General features: G+C 52.5%; 1 protein-coding gene across 1 annotated transcript; it reads right to left on the reverse strand.

Annotated features, from left to right (window-relative positions):
* Positions 1 to 3,120: 3,120 nt before the first annotated feature.
* Positions 3,121 to 23,920, reverse strand: LOC103610047 (TNF receptor-associated factor 2). The gene is made up of 10 exons (XM_008594285.1): positions 23,724 to 23,920; positions 22,934 to 23,012; positions 22,519 to 22,617; positions 16,333 to 16,494; positions 15,198 to 15,272; positions 10,487 to 10,561; positions 7,958 to 8,239; positions 7,388 to 7,565; positions 5,356 to 5,504; positions 3,121 to 4,030 (listed from the first exon to the last, which is right to left on the reverse strand). Exons 1-10 carry the CDS (start codon positions 23,909 to 23,911, stop codon positions 3,812 to 3,814), a joined length of 1,506 nt encoding a protein of 501 aa, XP_008592507.1. The 5' UTR covers positions 23,912 to 23,920; the 3' UTR covers positions 3,121 to 3,811.
* Positions 23,921 to 24,460: the final 540 nt, after the last annotated feature.

A 24,460-nucleotide genomic window follows, 5' to 3' on the forward strand; every position in this document is an offset into this window, starting at 1 on the left:
AGCTCATTCATTCTCCCTTCCAGTGATTAAAAGCTGCTCTCCTCGCAGCCCCAGCTCTATCGCTCTCAAACCTGTCTCATCCTTTTATCCTATTTGTTACTGAAACCCAAGGATTGGCAGTCAGAGTTCTAGGACAAAAGGCAGGAGATATTTTCTCCCCAGTTACAAACTTCTCTAAACAACTAGACACCACATCTCAAGAATGGGCTCCTGTTTACGGGCCTTGGCAGCATCTGCCCTTTTAGCATAAGAAAGCTCTAAACTAACTTTTAAACAACAAACAGTCAAGACCCTCTAAGCCATAAGGCCAAGTAAATTCTCTCCCTTTCCTGCCTACAACTTATCCACCTTACTTTCATTGAAAACTCCCAGTTCTCCTCTAAACCTTGCCCTCCCTTAAAAGCCACCCACTCTCATCCCCAAACACTCATGACACTTAAAACACAATTGCATGGAGGCTTTACACCTCTTTCTCAGTCCCTTTCCACACATCTCCCCACATCCCATTACATGGTTCATAGATGGGAGCACAACTTCCACGCCCGCCCTCTGGGCAGGTTATGCCACAGTAAATCTAACACAAGCTATTGAGGCTGCACAACACCCAAAGGAGTTACAGAGGACCCCAAACCTCCAATGACCCCATAGCCCAGGGAAACAAACTGGCAGATCTAACTGCAAAATAGGCTGCCCAGTCACCAGGCCCCCACTCTTCCTCTCCTGCTCAGGTCCTTCTCGTGGCTCCTACACCCTTATCCCAATACGCACCCCAAGAAATACAACACCTCCAACAGTTGGGGGCACAGAGAAAGGACAACTGGTATACTTTCTCCAGTCGCTATGTCCTCCCTACTATACAAGCTGAGCAAATCCTTTTAGATTTCCATAATTCAGTTCATATAGGCTATGAACCCCTACTACACCTTCTTCAGCCCTTATATTACTCTCCCCACAAAAAGACACGCTATCTTCTAACCTTAGTAGATACCTTTCCAGGTTGGTTTGAGGCTTTTCCCTGCACTTCAGAGGATGCTACAGCAGTGACGCATGCTCTCACCTCAGAATCATCCCTCGTTTTGGCCTCCCCACCAGTCACTCACTCGCCTACGGGCTGCCCCCGCAAGTCCACAGGCCTCAGCCCCCTCGAACTTATGTACAGTAGACACTTCACTCTCACACCTGTCCCTTGCAGCTCATTGCCTTTAGGCCAGTCAGTATCTCCCTACTCTTTCACTCATTAGGGATCTTCTTAGGGAACAGGCCAACCTTCTATACATCATCCTTTCCCCACCACCTCCTCAGACTGTAAACTGAGCCCGGGACAGCAAGTGTCCTATTGCCTGCCCCCAATGCGATTTATTGCATATTCGTTTGGCTCGTCCCTGACATCACCCTCCAGACAGATGGAGATGGAGGCGGGACTGGGACTTTGGCCCCCCCTCTCAGGAAGTGCCCCCCCACTCCCATAGGGCACTAACTGTACCCTTTTAATTGGGGCAGGGGTCCTTCCTGCAACTGGAACTGGCATAGCGGGCCCTGCTACTGCCTCTGAATTCTATCAAAAACTCTCAGAAGAACTAAGTATAGACAACATCTCCCTCCAGTGACAGGTCACCTCACTCGCGACAGTCGCTTTACAGAATCGTCAGGCCCTTGACTTCCTTAGAGCCGAGAAGGGAGACACCTGCCTCTTCTTGGGGGAGGAATGCTGTTATTATGTAAATGAGTCCGGGGTGATCCAAGACAACTTAAACCATTTCACTGGACCCTTGGGTACCCTGGCCTATGCCCCTACTAGGACCCCTAACTGTGCCTCATCCTGCTTTTTGGTCCCTCTTTTGGTGTTTCTCTAATTTCTTGCAGGAATGTATACAGGCTTTCACCAACCAAAAGGTCGCCAATTGTTCCTGCGAGGAGGACATCAGCCCTTCCGAACCAGCGACCCTTCCCTGGAAGAATACAGCCTCCCCACACTAAACCAGTACCCTGCCACCTAATTGTTTTACCCACCAACATAAATCTTTTATTTTTTCCATATCTTTGCCCATCTCCAGCAGGAAGTAGCTTCAGAAGAATGAGACCTCCACCCTTTCCCCCTTTTTCCTATACTTAAAAGGCAGGAATAATAAATCTGCAACATAACCAGCACCACTTTAGACAAGCCCAAGTACAAACTGGCACCGCCCACCTCCTCCTCTCCCCTCCCCCTTCCCTTTACGAGAAGCCTCCTGACTTAAACAGAAGCCCCTTTTGCTTCTGCAAGGACACAGTTCTCCACCCCAATCCACATTAGCATAATGCCCCTCCTTGATGGTATCAGCCAGCCCTTGGTGCACTATACAAGCTCTACCACCCCCACGCCTGGTGCTGTCCCCCATTTTCAGGGAAGCCCCGGGCTGCTTGCTACTTTGAGCACAGCCCAGCAAATTCTCTTTCTTTAATAAAGCTTGAACAGTACCCGGCATCTCGGTTCACTTTCTTTCACTACTGTAGCCTGGAATTCAAACATTATTGAAGTCTGTAGAATAATGATCTCTCTGTGGCTGTTTCTGGGGAGACACACAGCCATTAAATGAGAGTCACTGTGGTATTCCAAAATACCAGAAAGATACCAGATTTCTCCTCCTCAAAATAGTTATCTGACCAGCCTTGTGTTTAAATCTGGGAATCTGAGAATCTCTTAACTCCATTTTGGTTTGAAGAAAGATATTAATATTGAAATATGCAGTTGCATGCCAAATGGCAGAGGGCTTGAGGTTAGGGTACACTTTATTTCTCCCCTCATTTCTCTATCTCTGCCAGATAGTTGTTATTTCTGACTTTCTAAGTCAGTGGGCTAGTAATTTTTTTTTTTTTTTTTTTTTTTTTTTTTAAAGGGCAAGAGCTGGACAGGGAAGAACATTCCAGAGGAAGGAATGCTGGGCATTGCCAAAGCCTGAGAGAGAGAGATGAGAGTGTTTAAGGAAAAGAGGCCCCCAGCTGGCTGGAGAGGCAGGCAGGGGCCGGGCACCCTGTGGGGAGGGGTCCATGGGAGGAGAACCAGCCAGTAAGTCGCACAGAGGGTCACCACTGCCAAAGCTGAAAGCCACAGGCCAAATGGAGCAAAAGAACACCAATCACCACAGAGATATGTACGGTTTAATAAAAATTCCTCCTCAGCTTGACGGTGCAGCTGACAAGTCACCCAGGGGAGCTGTACTGTGTGCCCCGCACATTACACCATGGTTGAGGCAGAGGCAGCAGGGGCCAGCACCCTCTCCTGCCCGCTGACCTGACCAAACTGGCACAGGCAGGAGCTGTGTCCAGATAAGCACCCAGGGGTCTAAGAACACTCCCTCCTCTCCAGGGACCAGAGGACAGAGCCCAGCTGCACTGGGTTCCTTGCTCGGTGGCTGCCTGGCCGGCCGGCAGTGACCCCCTCTCCTGCAGGAGCCCCCACCTGCTTTCTGCCTGCCACACCGGAGGGATGCAGGGCTGCCCACTGCACTCCTGCTACATGTGTGCTGCTCCAAAGCCCCTTGCTAACATGTGCTCCCCCTCTGAGCACACCCAGGGCCTCTCCCTTCAGTGTACGGAGAAGACTGTGAAGACGGTTCACCCTGGGAAGCACCTGAAGATCCACGGCCAGTCCCGTGAGGTGCATGGGCTGAGCCGTCTCCCAGGCCTTCCACGCAGTCTCTGAAATCTGAGGACTGGCAGCCCCTGTGGTGTGACGGGGAACTTGGCTGTGCCCAAGCACAGACCCGCCTGCCTTTGTGTGTGAGGCCCTGGCCCTGGCCCAGCCCAGTGTGGTGGCTCCTCACAGAGCCAGCTAGAGCCCTGTCAGGTCCACAATGGCCTTGATGAAGATGGCATCGTCGCGCACATAGGAGTTCTTGGCCTCCATCTTGGAGACAGGACAGAACAGAGGGCAGCCGCTTGCGATGTTCATGTCATTCACTGGCCTCTGGAAAGAGGACGAGGTCACGTCGGGTCTGAAGGCATCGATCACGTGCTCCCGGTTGTTCTGGTCAAGCAGCATCAATGTCACCTGGGAGGAGAGCCGAGAGAGAGCACACTGGTCTGTGAGGCATCCAAGCATCCTGCACTGCAGCTCCTGAGGTCAGACACCTAGAGAGCCCTTGGCAGGTGGCCACACACAGAGCCACCCTATGACCCCGACCAGACGGTGAGGCGGGGCTGAGGCCACACAGCCGGCTGGCCTTGCTCCTACAGTGGCTCCTGTGCACGCAGCCACAGCGTGTGCAGCTTGTCCGGAGGTCTAGGCCTACAGTGGCATTTTCTGTCCCCTGACATCTGGGATCTTAGTCTAAAGCTTATCATCCTGAACTTGTATTGTTTTGTATTTTTTCTGAATAATATTTATTGACAAAGACATTTTCTTGCCAAAGAGATCGTGAAGCATGAACTACCCTCCCTTGAAGAAGAGCACTTTTCAGAGGGAAACCAAGACTGCCTGCCTCTGTGGGGCCGTGGACCTGGAACCACAGCGACAGATGAGGGTCCCTGGTGCCTCCCTCCCCCCCCCCCAATGCCCCACATCCACTGGCTGTGGGGGGCAGGGGCAGGGTGCCCGTCTGTTCTGGTGAATGAAAGAGACCACTGTCATTCACCCTAGTCTCTTAATCTTCAATTCTTTAACCAGAAATGGTGTCTGTTTTTCAAAATACAAGTGGAGCATCCCTAATCCAAAAATCCAAAATGCTCCAAACTCTGAAAATTTTTGAGCACCAACATGATGCTCAAAGAATCTTCAATTCTTTAACCAGAAATGGTGTCTGTTTTTCAAAATACAAGTGGAGCATCCCCAATCCAAAAATCCAAAATGCTCCAAACTCTGAAAATTTTTGAGCACCAACATGATGCTCAAAGGAAATGCTCACTGGAGCGTTTCTGATTTCAAATTTTCAGATTAGGGGTGCTCAACCAATTAAGTATCTGCAAATATTCCAAAATCTGAAAAAATCCAAAATTTGCAACACTTCTGATCCCAAGCATTTTGGTTAAGGAATATTCAGCCTGTACTAAGCTGCCCTGTAGATAGAGGGCTTCTGTGTGTTCTTTCCTCTGAAACACGCCCTCTGAGGCAGGGTCCTCAAAGCTGCTGGCCCTGGTGGGTCATGAGCCAGCTACCCACATCGTGGCCAGCATTCAGAAACCCCGGAGCAGACTAGAACCCACCAGGGTGCTCCACTCTAGTGCCAACATGCCTCGGGATGGCACGCCTGCTGCAGATGCCTGAATCTAGTGAGCCTCAGCTACCTATCCCAGGCAGCCTTGCCACCTGCAGCTGCACTGACCCGAGAGGCTCCCAGGTGCTCCCCCAGGGAAGCCCACAGGGACAGCCTTTCGCACCTTCTGGTTGAAGGGCCACCGCAAGAGGGCGTCGTTCGGGCCTTTCATCACCACAAAGAAGAGGGACAGGTGTGTTCCTCGCCCGGTGCCATCACCATTCAGGTAGATGCGCAGACACATCTTGTAGCCATACCTGCTCGTGTAGAAAGCTGGGGAGGAGGGGGAGGCGCCAGTGAGCTGACACCTGGGAAGGGCAGGGCAGGGCTCTTCCTACCTGATTGCCTGTCCCCAAGAAACAGAAACATGCACACAGAAACATTCAGGCTCTGGGAGCAAAAAGAGAGATTTCCTCTCTCAAACTATGCAGAGTTAGTTGCTAATGAAAACAAATTTATTAAAAATAATAATAAAACAAAACTAGTAATTAGAAACATTTTTAAGAACCTTAAATGTAACCCCCAAACCTGTGATGCACGCAACAACTGTTAACTTGAAGGGCCGGTGAAGTACTGTAGGGGAGCCCCCCACCCCAGCAGCTGGGGCTCTTGGCAAAGCTGCAAGGGGAGTCCATGCCCAGCAGGCACAGAAAGAGGCACCAGCTGGGGTGGAAATCTAGAACAGGCAGAGCCGACATCCCTCAGACCCAACAAGGTGCACAGGAAGGAATGACAGCCAGATGCAGCCAGATGTGCACAGCAAACCTGCAGACAGCAATCCTGGCGGCTTTCACTGCATCAACATCAACTTTCACCCTGCCCACTTGTGGGAGTGGAGCCTCCACAGCAGGGCTCTGAGCACTGTGTCTAGAGCCTCCTTCTCATCTTCCCACAGCCTCGCCTAGTACTGGAGCCGAGCTCACCAGCAGCACCGAAGCAGACAACTTAAGACAGAGCCTCTTGCTCCAGCATGGCTCCCACAAAAACCGTCACTGAGGCAGCCTCCACCAATGCTGACCTTTCACCTGCTCTCACTGTGGGAACTCCCAAGAACCCTAATCATAGCAGGTACATTTCAGCTGAACAAAACGTCTGCAAAGGGAAGGATGCCTCCAGAAAGAAGCGTTAACCTGCCTCCAGGTGAGAAAGGGTGGTGCCAGGCCCTGCAGGCTGCCTGGGGTGTTCCCTCGCATTTAGACCTAAAACAAACTTTCATTTTTATCATTTCAACTCAGAGAAGACAGAGTGTGTGATTTTTGTCCATTTCTGGCCCTTGTTGAAGGCACTGTCAGGATGGGCCAAATAGGAGAGTGGCCCCTCCGTGGGAGGCATGGGAGCACCGCAACCCCCAGCACTCAGGGACTTGTACCAGCAGTGCCAAGTTAAATTCAAAGACCAGGAGTCTACAACATCTCAGCCTCACTCCTAAACCTGTGGTTTCAGTAGTAGGTTCACCAAGTGAACATGAGAACAGATGGCACGCAACGGCACGTCCTGACCGGCGCTGCTGAGTCTGCGAAGCAAGCAACTGAGCAGCAAGACGAGCCTGACCAGGGCCAAAGACGGCCGCAGGAGCTCAGCAAGGCCGTGCAGGAGGGGACCACCTCTGGAAGCGCTGCAGAAGCAGCCGCAGTGGAGCACTGAAAGGCGAGGTCTGGCCGGGAACCCTTCCCTCGCTCCCTGTCTGGCATTGCCTTCCAGAGGCCCTGTGAGCTGGGGTGAAGAGAAGCCCCCCACAGGTCTCCTGTATGCAGCAGATGCCAAAACGGAACCGCGGAGGGTCAGACTAGCCCAGACCCCGACCCCGACACCCTGAGCACCCATCTCCTGCCTAGCACCTGCCCTCCTCCTGTCCTCCACCAGCCTCCCCAGCCCCGCACTTTGTCCTCTGTCTGTCCATGGCTGGGTCCCACCACAGTGAAGGGCTGTGTGCCCAGTGACAGGAGCACACTGAGAGCTGGTACCTGGGGGGAAGCCAGCCAGGTACCCAACAACTCCTGCCAGAGGGGGACACACCAGCTGTGCCTCAGCCTCCAGACTCCTCCTCAGGGAATAGTAAACGCTCCTGGTGTTAGCCAGGGACGCACCCAGCCCGGCCCTCAGAGTCCCTTCCATGTGGCCCCAGGTGAGGGGACCCCGGGCACCCAGCAGCACACCTGGGGAGAAGATGGCGGGTGTGCGGCCAGCCACGGCCTCCTGGCGCTTCCTGGCAAAGTCTGAGATCTTCCAGATGAAGACCCCATCATAGGTGGACGCCTCCATCTCGAGGACCTTCTGCTCAAGGGCGGCCACTGCCAGGTCCTTGAGGCCGATGCTCCTCTCCAGCTGCTGCACCTGTCAGGTGCCGAGACCCCTTCCCTCATATGGGAGTGAGGGACCTCCATCCCCATAGGACCCTCCAACTCCACCTGGGGGTTAGGGAGAGGCTGCACATCCACACAGGGCTCTGGGCCAGAAAGTGCACTCAGAAGCCGCACTGGCCGGGCACCTCCCCATCATTGACTCTGCCCTCCCAGCTCAGAGAAGCAGCCTAGCCCGCCCACCTCCACAACCTCCTGGAGTTGGGTCCCCGAGAGAAATGAAGGAAGCCAAAGCCTAATGTAGAAACCGTACTGGGCGGGGTTTGTGGATCAAGTTCTGCGCCGTCCAGCCTCTAAAGCTGCACGGCCCGCTGTAACCTGCGGGGCGTGAACATCGCCCCCAACGCCTGCCTGCTGGGCACAGACCTTGTTGCTCAGGGCTTCAATCTTGTCTTGGTCCAACCGGTGCTGCCGGCCACAGGCCTCAGCAGTCATGGCCACCCTCTCCACCTCCCGGTTCAGGACACAGACGATATTCTCGAAGGTGGCTGTCTTCCTCTCCAGGGTCTCACACCTCTGCAGGATCTCTTCGCTCACCTGGCCCTGTCCTCCTGGGAGGGGCGTAGCCTGCAGGACAGAACTCAGCAGCAGAGCCAGGTGCTCCCGCAGCCACTGCGCCTCGTGCTGCTGCTGATTCTCGCTCTCCACCTGTGGATATGGGGCAGGGGCTCGGCTGTGACAGGCAAGCCCATGGTGGCAGGGGCCTCAGCTGGACTGAGGGGACCCAGGGCCATGTGAGCACAGAACGCCCAGCACTGCTGGCGGTGGCTCGCGTCCAGGATTCTCATCCTTCTCATTTACATGACAGCTAAAATGTGTCACTGTCTGAAAGTCAACTACGTTTCAAAAATGTAAACCTTCCTAAGTTAACTTACTTGCTTTTATTTAAAATAAAAAGGAAGAAAACACCACTTTAAAAAAGTTGCCCACGGGGGGAGGTGGATCGACAGGGTGGAAGCTGACCTTCCTCAAACACACCCACTTTGCAACTAAATAGTTTTCAAACTTCCACAACAAAATTAAAAAATGTTAAAGACATTCTCAAAAAAAGTACAAGTAAAAAGAAACAACGTGAACCTAGTTAGAGGCACAACCACCCAGAGAGCAGAGGGGCGCTGGGAAGTCAAGAACTAGACAAGAGGATGCTTCTCGGTCCTCCTTGGGGAGTTGCAGGGACTATAACGTTATGGCTGAGCCTGGTGCACGTCTGCAAGCATGGGGGAGACCCAGTAAGGTTCAATGAGGTCAGCACAAACCCTAGTCCTTCATCTGAGTGGGATGCATTGCCGTAAACTCACAATGTACTTTCTTATCTCTGACCACCGAAAAGGCCCATGGCAAGGACCATGGCAGTCGTAGTAAGTGCCCTGGGGCCCCAGCAGTGGTCTCTAAAACCACTTCCTTCAAAGAACTGGGCTCCCTGGGGATGGTGGATGCCACATCTGAGCAGGAAGTGGACCAGAACCATACCACAGAAAGCAGGAGACTGTCCAGCACAGATGGAGAAAAAGGAGGCAACGACTGGCCTTTTCACTGGCATTAGAAAAACAAAAAAGCCAAGCATGTAAGGTTATATATAATCAAGTCACCAAACAGGACCATCACCTCGGGCTGGCCAGTTAGCTCAGTTGGATACAGAGGGATTATAACACCACGGTCAAAGGTTTGGATCCCTGTACCAATCAGCTACCAAAAAAAACAAACAAAAATAAAAACAAAGCAATAAATACACATACACAGGGAAAAAAAAAGACCACCACCTCGACGGCCAACATTACACATGCTGTGAACTGTCCCTGTCTTCATGGCGCAGGCAGGTCAGACTGGCGGGATGCCCGGTCCCCAGCTGCCCAGGGGAGGGTCTGCACACTCTGCTTGCTTCCCTCCATCTACCACATACCCACCTTGGCCAGGGCTACCTCTAGCCCAGCAACACTCAAGGGGACACAACAGAGTCCTGATCACAAGGCTCCCATTGTGCAGGAAAAGATGGACAAGAAACAGACATGGGCATGTGTGACAGGTGACAACAGAGCAGGCCAGGGCGGGGGGGTCTATGCACGGGAATCTGGCAGTCATGCAGCTCTAGACGGGAGGAGACTGAGGGCAGTGACAGGGCAGAGGTGAGATCAGAGGCCACAAAGAGGACTCTGAGTCACCGTCCAGGTGTGAAGATGGGAAGCCACAGAAGGATTTTAAGCAAGAAAGTGTCATGATCTGATTTCCATGTAAACACATCAGAGTAGGCAGCAGTGGACGGGAGAAGCTCATCAGGCACCCGCGGCCTGTGTCCAGGTGAGAGATGAGGGTGACGTGCAGGAGCAGTGACTGGAAATGGGGGAGGTGTTGGTGGGGAACCAGGATCCATCTAAGGCAGGCAAGGTTCTCTGTAAGATTGGATGTGACGTGTGAGACACAGGCAAGGACCCAAATAACTGCCGGGTGCTCGGAGCTTTGGCTGGCACAACTGGGTCATGGTGGTGTCCTTTTGTGGGCAAGACAGGAGGATGGGGGCACAGGGACAGTGGGCAGACAAGTGGTCAAGGTATGCCAGCCATGGTAAGTCTGAGACGTCCACTAGACATGCAGAGAGGTTTGAGGCGGCAGTTAGCTGCACTCATTTGGGCGTTCTCAGAGACAGGTGGTGGTCAAAGCCAGGGGCACTACCAGATTATCAAGAGGACAAGAGTGGACAGAGCTGCCTGGGGACTGGGCCTGGGACACCCGAGGGCGGGAGGAGGGGGTGCTGGGATGGAGACCGAGGAGAGGCAGTCAGGGAGGCTGGAAGGAAACAGGGAGGAGCAGGGGCTGGAGACTGAGTGAGCAGCACGTTCAGGACGAGGGTACAGCCCACCCAGCGCCTAGCAAGCCTCCACGGCAGACCCTCAGACTCACCATCTCAGGGCAGCCGACGGCATGGAACCTGCAAGGGACCCGGCACTTGCCGCAAGTCTTGACGTGGTCCTGAAACTAGAGGGACAGGTCAGGTCACAAGTGCCACTTCAGCCCTGACCAGACCAGAACTTAGTCGAAGGATCATCAGCTACACCCAGTGGCCTCTACATTCTCATGCTGAGTGAAACCTGACAACCCATGTCCAAAGTCACATGCACACGCACTTGCCACATGCTCTGCCGTGACCGAGGTGGGCTAGCACCGCAGGATGCCTGTGGACCCAGTTCACGTCTGCGGGGAAGTCTGCCACACAGAATGCAGCCCTGTGCACAGGACCTGGGGGGTGGAGGCCCTGGGGTCGATTTCTGGAGTCAAAGCCCAGAGAGGAATGAGGAGCCCTGTCCCTGGCACAAGCCTTTGCACGTGCTGTTGCTGGACAACACTGGTGGACCACGGGAGAGGCCCCACTGCACACAGACACTGTGCATACAACTAGGCAGCATCTCGAATCACGGAAGGAAGAAGAGACTAGTGTTTTAACAATGGGTGTGAGGATGAGGAACAGCCGGATGAAGAAAGCTGATCGCGGCCCTTGCCTCTCCAGCTCCCAGGCGATGTGGCAAGCGGGCCAGAACACCAGACACTAGAGTCACACCTGCATGTTCCAGAAGGAACCCCGGGATTCCCCCATGCCTGGCGTGGGGAGTGGTCCTAATGCTGACTCAACAGAAAAACTGCGAACAGTGCCCTCCAGAAACGAAGGAAAAAACTGAGAAACATCCTTACATAAAGCAAAATGACAGTTGACTTCCGCTGTATCCCTATACACAGAGAGTTCCAGACATTTGAGAAAGGAACGGCCAACAACCCCACTGAGGAATGGGCGGGAGCCAGACAGACGCTCCCCAGCAGGAGAAATGCAAGTGAGCCTTGGGTAAACAAGAGTCACCCCATTCACAATTTGAGAAATGCAAACTGAAACTGTCCCAGGCACTTCTCACATCCCACTGGCGAAAACCCAAGGCTAACACCCCCTCTGCTGGTAAGTCTGGGGACCAGCACGTCTCCCTGCCGAGGGGTGTGGCAGAGCCCGAAGGGGACCCAGCGACACACTTCTCAGGACAAACCTTTTCTGCAGCTTTCACTTTGGTGCCATGCAACTACTTTACAGAACTAAAGGACTTTTTTTTTTTGTCCTTTTTGAGACCGGCCGCACCGCGCTCAGCCAGTGAGTGCACCGGCCATCCCTATATAGGATCCAAACCCATAGCCCTGGTGTTATCAGCACCGCACTCTCCCAAGTGAGCCACGGGCCGGACCCTCAGGCTTGAACCTTTTGAATTTTAAACAGTGTTCTTCTGTCTATGAAAGGACATAGTAATTCCAGAAACAGAGGATTTAGTTTATAAATGTAATTTTTTGTAGTTATTTGCATTCCTGAGAAGTTTGGTAGCTGCGTGAACATCCCAGAAAAGCTGAATTCTGGGGATTCTGCTTAGAGGAAGACTTGACTCTTAAGATGGAGAGTAGTGGCTGCACTGTCCGGGACTCCTGCAAAAAGGCAGTTGTTCCTCTGTGCCTTAGATGTTTTTATGTTGTGGTTATCAACAAAAACAAAGTCTCTCCTTAAAGCACTTTTTTAAAAAGAGCAATCTTTGAAACTCAAAATTGAAATTTAACAGATGCAGCTTAATGGTCTACTGAAATGGCAGCTTGTCACAGCAAAACTACAAGTGACTTTAAAACACAGCAATTTGGTTGTACAGACTCTAAAAGCAAAAGGAACTAGATAGAAAATTACATCACACAATTAGTTACTCATATAGTTAGTGCTAATTTCAGTACTGTTATTATGAAGTTATTGACAGTTGATTATTGTCATTACAATAATTAATACTATGAAGAGTCATTCAGCTATAGTAGAATAAAACAAAGTAGCAGGTTAATGTCATCAGGAACTAAGATTTTCTGCAAAAAAAATAAATATAAATACAAAAGTTAGGTAAAAATCCGAAATAGAAATAGTATGAATCCACGATGTATTTCCTCTTAAAATAACGTAAGGACCCCTGCGGTCGCTAAAGTATTTCCAGATGAAGCACTGGTTCTGGGAGGAAAGGAGGCAAGAACGGAGCAGAACCAGCACCGGCCCCTTGTGGCCTCAGGGCCAGTTCTCACGGGGCTCTCGCACTCCATCCAGGCCTGGACATCTCCACTACAGAAGGCTCACAAAAAGGGGCCGAGAAACTGCCTGCTGCATGCTGCCATGGGGCGTTCCTGCCAAGGGGAGGGCAGTGCGGGGGCAAAGCACTGCTGGAGAATGAAAGGAGCTCCAGGCGCCACCACACTGCCCCACAGCCAGGGCCACAGAGACCGCAGCTGGGTGTCTGGCCGCCTCGAGCCTCAGTTTCCTCATCTGGCAAATGATTCCCCTAGGGTTCCTTTAAGGGCTGAAGAAGGATCACCCCCAGCAAATACTAAATAACCTTTCCCTACAGTTATCATCCTCCTCATGAATGGACAGACACGTTATCAAAGACTGGGAACCAGGGAACGGTGGCCATCCACTGGCTTCTTAGCTGGTCCAGTGAGCCCACAGACCAGCATTCAAAGAACCAGCAGCTCCCAACATGCAACATCCCACACCCAGCTCAGCCCTGCATGTGTCCAAAGAAATGAGGGTGAGAAGCCTGACCCAAGCCCCCCAGGCATGCTGAGGTTGGCAGAACAGCTCCCCACAAAACATGTGGGGGAGGCGGCCTGAGATGATGAGACAGGACCAGAGTGAGGCTGCTCCAAGCAAACTTGCCATAGTGTTGACTCTGGAATTATGTAAATGTCTTACATAATCAAAGAACGAAAGTAAATCAAAAAGAAAAAAATCCCTAAACTTTAACAAAAAACCTGAAGCAAATGAACTAACTGGTATACAGTTAGTGACATAAACACACAGAAAAATTTATTCCAGCTGACCTCAGAACATAGCAGCTACACCATTCATCTTTGGAAGTAAGACATTCTTCCAAAGACAAAAAGAACTTCAAAGAAATCATAAACTTTATTCCGTGGTCTTATTGTAAATAATATTACTATTTTGACTTTAAGCCTACAATACGTACAGAATAAAGCAAGTAAGTTAGCACGGTAATGTTGACAGGAACCAAGATTCTCAGCATAGAAGAAATACAAATACAAAATTAAAAAAGAAATCCCTGAGTGTTACACATAAACTAAAAATATCAGTGTGGACACATCCTTAGCTCTGTCCTCTGAAGGGACTAGGAGCACCAACGGCCACAGGAACACCTGGCACTGAGACCACAGTCCCTACGTCCAGAGGGGCAGGTGGCATCGGCTCTGGCAGCTCCAGAGGTGAGGGGTGTCTGGAAGGTCCCCTCGGGCTGCAGGTGAGGCCCGTAAGCACCAAAATAAAGACGTAGTAGATTAAAACGCACTCAGCTTTTGGTGGGGGGAGGGCGGGAACAAAGCCCACTGGACACCCCGGGCTGCCTGGGGAACCCGCCTTTCCCTCTGAAAATAGAAAACCACAGGGAAAGAGTAAACTTGTGACCTCTCAGTACAAACCATCCCGGGACAACCCAAGAGCCGATGCAGATGAGGGCACGAGGCCAAGGACGCCCATGTGGATCAGCTCCAGCATGGCCCAGCAGGGACAGCACCGGCAACCGTGACCAGGCTTAGCCTCACAGCAGTGGGACATCGAGCTGGTGTCCCGGCCTCCAAAGGGGGTGTAATGTCAGCCGCAGCCCCTCTTCCACATTCCCATCAAAAGACAGAGGTGACCCTCACATTGGGCTTCGAGAGCAAGCTCTAGCCTCCAGGGAAGGTCAAACCATACCCGAGGAAGCGCTCGCTCAGCCAAATCCACAGTGCGTGACACTTGACAGACCCTGTACTGGGGAGGAGAGACTCCCTGTCCGTCGGCCTTGCCCATCCCAGGACTCGAGCTGTGACCCTTATTTAAATGGAAACAAACCAAACAGGCCAATGGGCACATGCTTAGAAAGTGCCACACTGCCGCCAGGCACGGACCAACAACTGCAGACGTCAACCTGACCTCTAGCACGTGGGCACACACTGCATCCCCTCCTGTGGCTGCAGCCTCTCTGGGTGAGCCACCTTTGCCCCTTCCAGTCCAAGAAGGTCAGAGGGTGAGAAAATATGTTTCCACGTTACCTCCCAACCTCCTTTCCCAAAGGTGTCATTGGAGCAGTTAACTCACCCCAGTGTAAGAAGCTACTTTCCTTACAGAACTAGGGATGTGAGGGAACAAGACCCTGTCCCAAGGCATCGATGCTCTATTGCTTTGGCAACAGACCCTCCACCCCAGATCACTTGCTGCAAATACCAAGCTTCAAGGGTAACACCAGCACTTCTCCTAAGTGGCATGTGTAGGGCAACGACAACTTGAAGGTTTAAATGGCCTGTCCAAAAAGTAAATAACAATGTATGTTGGAGGTTAAAGAAAAGGGTTCTAGGCTCAGCCACCTGGCCACTGGCATGCTCAGAAGAGTAGCCAACATGCCTGAACACATCATGCCATCTCGTGACCCTGAGACATGGAAGCTTTGGGCCACTGTTCCTTTGGGCGCCAGGTCATACCTACCCCACACCATGCACTATGGGACCCTCACTGCCAGCACTCAGGCCCTGTCCCTGTGGTCCTCAGAGGTGTGAGGACACAACCTACCTTTTCCCGAGAGATCTTCTTCTTGCCACAGCCTTCACAAGTCAAGGGGAACTTGGGGCAGACTTCGTGGTGTGCCTTAAAGAGAAGCAGTCAGGAATGTTAGGTGTGGACGCCAACAATGGGCATGGGGCTGTGGGTGAGGAGGGGGTGCCCACAACGCTCAGTGGCCAGCACCCGCGGGGCCACAGAAATGCTCTGGTCACCTTCTGACCCTCCTGAGATGGCACTCAACCCTGGGTGGGATCCCGCAGGAGCTTCAGAGGTGTTTAACCTTTCTTCTTTGTTCTGCTAGCCTCCAGAGCAACACCAGAAAGACAAGGCCATCAGGGATGATTTAAAAAGAGAGTGCCACCAATTAGCAACCCTGGGAAGACTGTGTCCAGATGAGGATGGAGAACATCCGCTCTAGGTGGGAAGTGCCAGGCAGGCGGGACTTTCTAGCAGATGGACCGGGCTGGCCTCGCATGCGCCCATCAGGCACCCAGGACATCTCCAAGAGACCCCTGATGTGCTGCTGCGGTGGGCCTGAGCCAGGCCTGTCCCCTTCATAGTTGTCGGGGAGAGGGGAGAGAGGAACACAGGACCAACCCTGGGCATGAGTCAGCAGAAGAGCAGGTGAGACTGGATGGACGGACACACGGCACAGCACAGAAGGAGGTTCACAGGGGACTATAAGAGATGGAGGGGCTCCCCAGACATTTCAGTGATGCATGAAGGACCCCATTTTGATCCTGATCACCACAGAAAACACTGAGGGACAATGGGGATCATGGACACAGCCAGCAGGTGACGGTGAGCAACGGCTGCCACGGCTCAGATGTGGTGTTACAGCTTGGGCCCTTTAGAGACACATTCTGAGCACCTCTGGGATGAGAAGACAGTAAGTGAGGTTTGTTCAGTGGCAGTCAGGGGAGCATAGGCCTGCAGAGTGCCAGTGACCTGAGCATCACACGCCCTTCTCTACCTGGTGTGCCCGTGCTTTTCTGAAATGGAGCGCTTTCTACTGGCTTCATCAAGGACCTCCTACCCTCTTGGCTGCAAAGAAAGGGCTGAGGCGGTGGACACAAGCACAAAGGAGCCAGACCAGCCCTGACCACGGGCACTGACTCTCCAGCTCAGCGCCCTGCCCACACACCTTCATGTCTGCCCAGCAGCAGGGTGCCCGGCAGTGCCGGCAGCTCAGGCTTCTTTCCGGGCACTCGTGCTCCGAGTGGCGCTCCCTCTCACTGAGGCGGACCAGGCCTTTGCACGCAGGGCACTCGGTCAGCATGAAGGGGCAGTGTCCTTCGTGGCAGCTCTGGCAACAAGAGAAGGTGTCAACAGGGAGCACAGGACACACTGGGCAGCCCCAGCATTGCCCCTTGACACCACAGCACATGTAGGGGTGGCTCTGTATCTGTGCGATGGCCCCTGTGTGCCATCCTCCCCAACTGCCCTGGAGGCGGACTCTGTGGCTCTCACAGGTCAGAGGGTGGGAGGGAGAGGCTAGTGCATCCTGTTCTCTCCCCTCACAGATGCCAAAGCACACTGCCCCCTCCCTGCCCAGATGAGCCAAGGGGACGCTCTGCTGCAGCTGGTCTCAGATGGTGCCATATCACCCAGGCCCCCCTCCCCCCGCATTCTCCGTGTGAAACCGCTGTGTGCACAGTCGCTGCCAGGGGCTGGAGGGTCCCCACCACACACGTCAGCTCCTGATGGGAAAAGCAGGCTGTGCACATTCTCTGAAGACCAAAAGCACAGTGTAGTCAGTGCTAGGACGTGATCCTGCCAATCTTGGCCCCGTCGTCATCGTATAACTTCGTATAATGTATGCTATACGAAGTTATTACGCAAGGAAAGAGCCAAGCTTCATGAAGAAATTCTAATTTTCAGCAGTCATGGGTGGAAAATCAATACTACTCTCTGATGCAAAATGAGAACTGGACTTGATAAACCACCTCCTTTCCCTGCTCTCTTTAAGAAAGGAACACCCCAGAAAGTTAAAAAAAAAAATAGAGAGAAGAAGAAAAAGGCCTGTAATAGGAAAAGGTCTGCATGTTGACAGTCTCAACTTCTTTGAGTGCCTGTGGTAGCCTCCCCCCCACCCCGCCCCATCCCATTCCTGTGCTGCTGGAGAGCTTTCCCCTGTCAGCCACCAAATTCCAGCTCTCCTTGTCAAAATGCATTTTCCTGCCAGTTTCAAGGAACTCTTCTCCAGGCCGCTTATTTGCACTTTTTCCCACCCCCTCACCCCTACTCTGAATGTGTGTTCACCATCTGCCATTCAGGCAGAGAAGCACTCCCAAGCGCCGCACTCTACCAAGTGCACCACCGGGCCGGCCCATAATGTTTAGTTTTGAGATGGGAAATCTAGAGCATATTTTGTGTGCCAACAGACATCCCAGACAAAGGAGTCCCCTGATAGGAGGGGAGGAAGACGCACTGTGAGGGGCCGTGGTGGTCCACAGCAGGAGACTGAGAGGCTGACTGCAGCAGCTCCATGAAGATGGGGACAACAGCTCAGTATCCCCCCATGGCCCTGCGGAAAGGTCACTATGGGTATATGAGGGACCGTCTTTCAAGCTCTGGGAAGGGGGCGGGTCTCTAGACAAGCTGTTGTCTTTAGGGCTCACAGGACACACCCTTTTCTTGGGGATGGGCTCAGTAGGCATTTGAGCTGCAGTCTAAGCATCAGTGCTCTCCACAGCTGGGACAGCTCAGGGGTCACCAGGACCAACTATGTCAAGCCAAAGGGGTGGGACCTCAGGGCTCCCAGCCAGTGCAGACACATTCTCTCTCTGCATGGTCCAATGGCTGTGAGAATGCACACCAACACGCTCCCAGGGTCTGTCCACTCAGGAGCAAGTGGGATGCAGAGGGTGAATTCCTGAGAGTGGCCTTATGGAGACTTAAGAGGTGCTGTCCAAGCAGCATCCACACCTCCCAGATGAGCTCCCCGTCATCCCCCCAACCTCATGCCTGAGCCTACAGGGGACTCCACTGAGTGGCCAACATGGGCAGATGGGGTGATTGGGAGCAGCGGCATGCCCGCCGGAAGCAGCACAGGGTTCCCAACAAGACTCCCTGTTGACATCACAGAGGCGTCCCAGATACTGCCATGTGTTCCTGGCCTTAAAGGGCAGTATCCCAGGCCAGCCACTCAGGAAGCACCAGGACCTGCAACTGCTGCACAAAGCCTCTTGATGCTGTTGCAGGAGACGGGAGACCCTGCTCCCGACAGTGTGGGCACCCAGGCCGACTTCCATTCAACCTCCCCAGGGAACATTCCCTCTAAACCTTCTTCCACAGTCATGGCAGCCTTCCAAAGGCACCCACACAGGGCACCTGGGCCAGCCCTCCAAGACCTCTCCAACTCTGAGCCTGAGCATAACCTGCTCACGGAGCCAACCTCCTGAAACCCGACATCACCTGGGACTCGCTACCCACCAATGGGCAGGCGTCTGGCCCTCGGCCTCACTGAGCATGTCATAAACAATCATCAGACTGAACCATGGAGGAGCCTAAGAAACTATAACGGTTTATAAAACATAGAAACTAAAGCATAAATAGTTTAATTTAACTAAAAGACTGTTCTTTAAAGTGTAATGAAATACTCATGGGTAAAATGACACAATGCTTTGCATTTGCCTTAAAATAATCCAGAAGAGGTAAAATATGAGGGCAGGAAGTATAGCTGAAAGAAAACTACACATGCATCACTGCTGCAGGTGGTGGGGCACACAGAACATCACACTGACCTTAGCTCTCTGCCTATACCACTAGCTGCTCAAACTTGCTGTACATTTGAAATTTCAATAACAGGGCTGGCCCGTGGCTCACGTGGGACATGGGAGAGTGTGGCGCTGATAACACCAAGGCCACGGGTTCGGATCCCTATATAGGGATGGCCGGTCAGCTCACTTGGGAGGGCGTGGTGCTGACAACACCAAGTCAAGGGTTAAGATCCGCTTACCGATCATCTTCAAAAAAAAAAAAAGAAATTTCAATAATAAAACCTTTCTCTTGCATTTGTTCTTGAAGTTCCAAGTAGAACCCAGAGTTATGCAGTGGCAGACACATCTGCGCCACTGCCTTATATAACCAAAACAAAGCTCAAGCTTCTCCCCACCCCAGCAGACACTTTTCAGAAACATCAATATTTATTCAACCAGAATTCGAGCTAAATATTTTAAGCAAATACAGATGCTCCTCAACTCATGATGGGCTTACATCCCAATAAAGCTATCATAGTTGAAAATATCATAAGTCAAACATGCTTTCAATACCTGTAACGTACCGAACATCGTAGCTTAGCCTGGCCTTCCTTAAATGTGCTCAGAACTCCTACCTTCACACTTGTGCAAAACCACCTCACACAGAGCCCACTTTAAAGTGCTGAACATCTCATGTAATTGACTGACTACTGCACTACAAGTGAGAAACAGGAAAGTCGTCTGGGTGCTCGAACATGGTTTCTGCTGAATGAGCCTTGTTCTCACTCCACCGTAAAGTGGGAAAATCCTAAGCTGAACCATCGTAAGCTGGGACAGTCTGTACAGTCGTTGTGTCCCTGAATTTCACCAGAATGTGCAATGCATCCAAGTCTACATGACTGTTCCTGATCTTTCATTCGCTCACATGTGCTAACCGGTCTCCTCTCTGGCAAGCCTCCCACCCAGGGACCCTCCGCTAAGCACCTGTGGCTGCCAGTAACGTGGATTCAGCGCTACTGCCAGCACTCAGTGGGTGCTCCATAAACATTTTAACTGAACTGGAGCTTTAAACTCATTCAGTTATTAGAAGCAAAGGCATCATTGCAAAGGAAAAACGTATTCAAAAACTAAACAGGATTTTCTCCCGTCTTCCCACACTTTTCAAATAACTCAGACTATCAAGGAAAAAAAGCTTCAGCTTCAGTATCAGTTTGCACAGTAACACCCCAACAGGCAGCATGTCTGAGCAACCCAGGAGCAAACGGCTGCTGCCTCCTGTGATGAGAGTCAGGGCTACCCTACGCAGAGGTGGCTCCACGCTATGTACAGGACTTGATCTCTGTCCCCGCCTGTGACATTTACAGCCAGCAAGAGGTCTTATCAACAAAATCAAAGGCCACGGCTGAGCTGTCCCAGAGCAGTCCCGCCCCTTCCACATGACCAAACCCGACTCCTCTCAGGGACTTTCCGGAGATCTCAAAGGGTGCAGCCAGGGACTTTCCAGCCTGCATGCCTGCAGGGCTGCCTGGCGCCCAAGCCCATGGGCTGGCTGCAGTCCCTGGCCGTCAGCCGGAGGCCCACACAGCCGCCAACCTTGAGTACCACAGGCCTGAAGGCATCAGAGATCCCAAAGGAAACAGGAGCCCAGAGCTGGGGACTGTTATTCCACCTGTCTCCCAGGGGGTCTCTCAGTCCCCTCAAAGAGTAGCCTGGCACTCCCACTCCAAGCCCACATTGCCCCCTGCAACCACCGGGCACCCCCACCCTCCCAGGAGAGACCCAAATCATCTCCTCAGGGGGCCAACTCCCCTCCCCACCTGGGGCCCCTCCTCTTTAGCAGTGGACAATAACCAGCTGCAGGCCTCTCTGGCTGAGGAGGATGCGGGGTGCACATCACCCACGAAAGCCACAAGTGCAGCTCGGCCCCAGGAGCCTGGCAAGTTTCACACCGCACAGTCAGAGGTAGCCAAAAGGAGGAAAGTATGGCCAGGCACCCAGTGTAGGGAGCAAGAGAAACCCATCAGGAATTCAGGATCCCATTTCCAAACCTGTCAGGCAATTTCCCAGGGTCTGACTCAGAGACCCTGCCAGCCCACTGCCTGGGCAGGGAGGCTTCTCTGTGGGCCTTGGCAGCCCTGTGCTGGGAGCCCCCCTATGCAGAAGAAAGCCAGAGTTCTGAGCAAATAGTCCTTTACAGCATCACAACCCAAGAATGGTCTGGATGGCACCATGGCACTGCCTGCTTTGAGACCCCAATCTACTGCTCTGTGCCAACCAAACAAGGACCCTCACCCCTCCCAGGCCCCTGGCAACCACCATTCTACATTCTGTCTGTATGGATTTGACTACTCTAGGGTCCCCATATAAGTGAAACCACACAGGACCTGTCCATCTGTGTCTGGCTTTTTTCACTTACTTAACATCTTCAAGGTTCATCCACGCTGCAGCATGTGTCAGAATTTCCATGCTTTTTAAGGCTGAATAATACTCCATTGTGTGAATGGACCACTCTGTGTTCATCCATCATCCATGGGTGGATGTGAGCTGTTTCTACCTTTGGCTGTCGTGAACAGTGCTGCTACCATGAGCAAACCTCTATAGGTGGCTGTCTGAGACACAGCTTTTTAAAGGGCGTTTATTATGATGTGGAAGAAGACTCTGCATAACTGGGTGAGCTGCAGCGGCTCAGACTAGTGCTTGCACCTCTCAGCCTCTAAGCTGCAGGTTTAGTTGACATATGCCTAACAGTGACGGGAGGGCCACAGTGAAATCCCAACGTGCCTGTGCAGGACCGCAAGCCCACTTTGCCTGGCACAGAGAGACAAGGCACAATGAATCAGGCGCCAGCCACTGCCTCTGTCACTGGCCAGAGCCCTTCTGTGGCCACTAGCTGTGTGATTTCCAGTGTCAACACAACCCAAAGTAAGAAATCCCTTGCGGCCACATGAGACACAACAGAGAATCGCACCAAACTTGAAAGACACAGTTTCCAATGCAGAACTGATCTGTCCTTCGTGACCAGGAAATGCCACTGCCGAGGTGAACATACTAGCTCAGGGCTACATGGTGCTAGGTCCTCACACACATGGGCACCTCCAATCTGCACTGCTACCCCACAATGGCGGGGTACTGCACCCCCACTGACAAGGAAACTGAGGCACAGAAAGGGTAAGTATCTCCCCCAAGGTCACATGACCCAGGCTCCATGGTGCAGGTCTGAGTTTCTAAATGGACATATTCTTTTTTTTTTTTTTTTTTTTGTCTTTTTCGTGACCGGTAAGGGGATCACAACCCTTGGTGTGGTGTCACCCGCACCACGCTCAGCCAGTGAGTGTACCGGCCACTCCTATATAGGATCCAAACCTGCAGCGGGAGCGTTGCTGCGCTCCCAGCACCGCACTCTCCCGAGTGCGCCGCGGGGCCGGCCCTAAATGGATATATTCTAAATAGCAGCTACATCTCCTCCTCCAGAGACAACAGACAGGCTTCAGTCACAGTAAGAGTAAGGTGCAGGCTCAAGTCATAACTGCTCTGGGAGAGTGGAATACTGACTGCTGATGCTTCAGCCACCAAGCCACACGCAGGTTCCTAGGAGCAGCCCATGCCAGCACGGGGACGCCCGTCTTTACCTCATATTCTTTCAGGGTCCCCTTCCAGGTACACCCATCATTGGGACAGACGGCTGGCAGGCTCTCCACCTCCCTTCGGGCAGCATTATCTGGGAAAGCCTGGGGAGAGGAACAGCCCTCCAGTTAAATCTCCTCCCAGCCACCCCAGTGCTTGTAAGGTGCAATCGATGAGCGCGTGGCCATTCGTCCAAACCAACACCATGTCACCTTCCTGGGCCGGCCCTAGAAGCGGAGGATGACTCTCTGAGGACTAACTCACCTCTCAACACCAACCTTTCTAAACCCTAAACGTCACCGAGTCTGCTAAGGGGCAACTTCTAGTTTCTGAAATTTCATTCTGCCATCAGTGTTAAAGGAAATTCCAAAACATTTTGTGTTCGCTTTGACATTTTTAGCTTCAAAGCATTTTACTTACCGAACCGCTTTCTAAAATAGAAATGCCTTCTTCATATATGCCCTCGTGCACACAGGCAGCACAATTCTGAGGCCCGGAGCTAGGGGAAAAGGGCAAAAAAAAAATCCCATTGTGAAACCTCCCACAAAGAATAAGCAAGCACCTTCTGCCTCGGTCTAGAAACACAACCGCACGCCTCAATTTCTTCAAATTCTCTACCTTTAATGAGAACAAGCATATATTAAAGATTTAAAATAGATGAGAAGATTCGAATCCTAAAACGGGTATCTAAGGCTTAAACCTCTGAGGCCAAGTCATCCTTCCCATCTGTGAACAAGGTGCTCTTGCTGAAGAGCTCACCCAAAGACAAATGCTCCAACACACAGGGGCTTTCCCAGTCTCCCTACAGGACCAGCCTGCAATGGTATGCAGGGAGCCTCATGCCTCTCAAACCAGACGCTGACCGTCACCACGCAGGGATGAGGCTCATCTTGATTATCTAGAGCAGCCACAAATGTCACTTTAAACTTTCTAGTACTCACGTTAGAAACAGTGAAAACAGGTGAGATTAATTTTAACAACATACTGTATTTAACCTATATCCAAAGTGCTACTTCGACATGTGATCAATACTTTTAAATTACTAATTTTACATTCTTTGCACCAAGCCTCCAAAATCCAGGGAGTATTTATACGTGAAGCACATCTCATCTGTACTGAGTTCGCCAGGAGCCACCAGGCTGGACATGGCAGGGCTAGAGCCAGCACCTCCTCCCTGTCCCCCCACCCCCAGCCCACTGGCCATACACACCTGAGGATGCTGGTCAGGCAAAAGGAACAGTACCGGTGGCCACACTGGGCCTGGAAGGGCCTCCGAAGAACGTTCCTGCAGGCAGAGCACAGGTACTTGGCCTCCAGCTTAGTCCCCAGGAGGGTCTTGGAGAAGCCGGGCTGCAGCAGGTCTAGGGAGCCAGGGGGGGTCACGCCAGCTGCAGCCATGAGAGCCGGGACCCCCACGAACTGCAAAGCCCTAAGGAAGAGCACAGATGATGTCATGCCTCCATTCCAGAAGACCTGGCAATGGGGATCACCAGCAGGCAGGCGGTGGGGACCCGGCTTACCAACTGACCTGTGGTCAAGAATATGAGAAGCAGAATTTCAGAGCTTTGGGGACATGTGGAAACAATCTGGTCCAATCTTCTACTACGAACGTGAAAACTACGGCTCAGTGAGCACGACAGCCGCCTTCCAGGCCTCAGCAAGCCCCCACCAGGGTGCCTCACTCAGACCAGCCCCTTCCCAGCATCACCCGCCACACCTGCCTCCCCCACCCCCACATCCTTCTTCCTTTTCTATTAACAGTGGCTCTGCCACAGCCTGAGGCTTCTCCACCAGGCTCCCACTCTGCTTGCAGGGAGGAGGCCACAGAGGGCCTCCTGGGAGGTGAACTCCAGGCGGCGGTGGGGCACATACCCTGGACCACAGGGCATGAAGGAGAAGGGCCTGGCGTCTAGTGAGATCCCAGGAGGCAGGGAGGCAGCCTCGGAT

The sequence above is a fragment of the Galeopterus variegatus genome, unplaced genomic scaffold (genome assembly GCF_000696425.1).
Source record: "Galeopterus variegatus unplaced genomic scaffold, G_variegatus-3.0.2 Scaffold10521, whole genome shotgun sequence".
NCBI lineage: Eukaryota > Metazoa > Chordata > Mammalia > Dermoptera > Cynocephalidae > Galeopterus > Galeopterus variegatus.

Coding starts and splice junctions, on each gene's coding strand:
- LOC103610047 (XM_008594285.1), bottom strand. CDS start 23,911: ATGGCTGCAGCTGGCGTGACCCCCCCTGGCTCCCTAGACCTGCTGCAG. Junction 22,618..22,933: donor CTATTTTAGAAAGCGGTTCG/GTAAGTAAAATG, acceptor TCCTCTCCCCAG/GCTTTCCCAGATAATGCTGC. Junction 15,273..16,332: donor GCTGCTGGGCAGACATGAAG/GTGTGTGGGCAG, acceptor CTTCTCTTTAAG/GCACACCACGAAGTCTGCCC.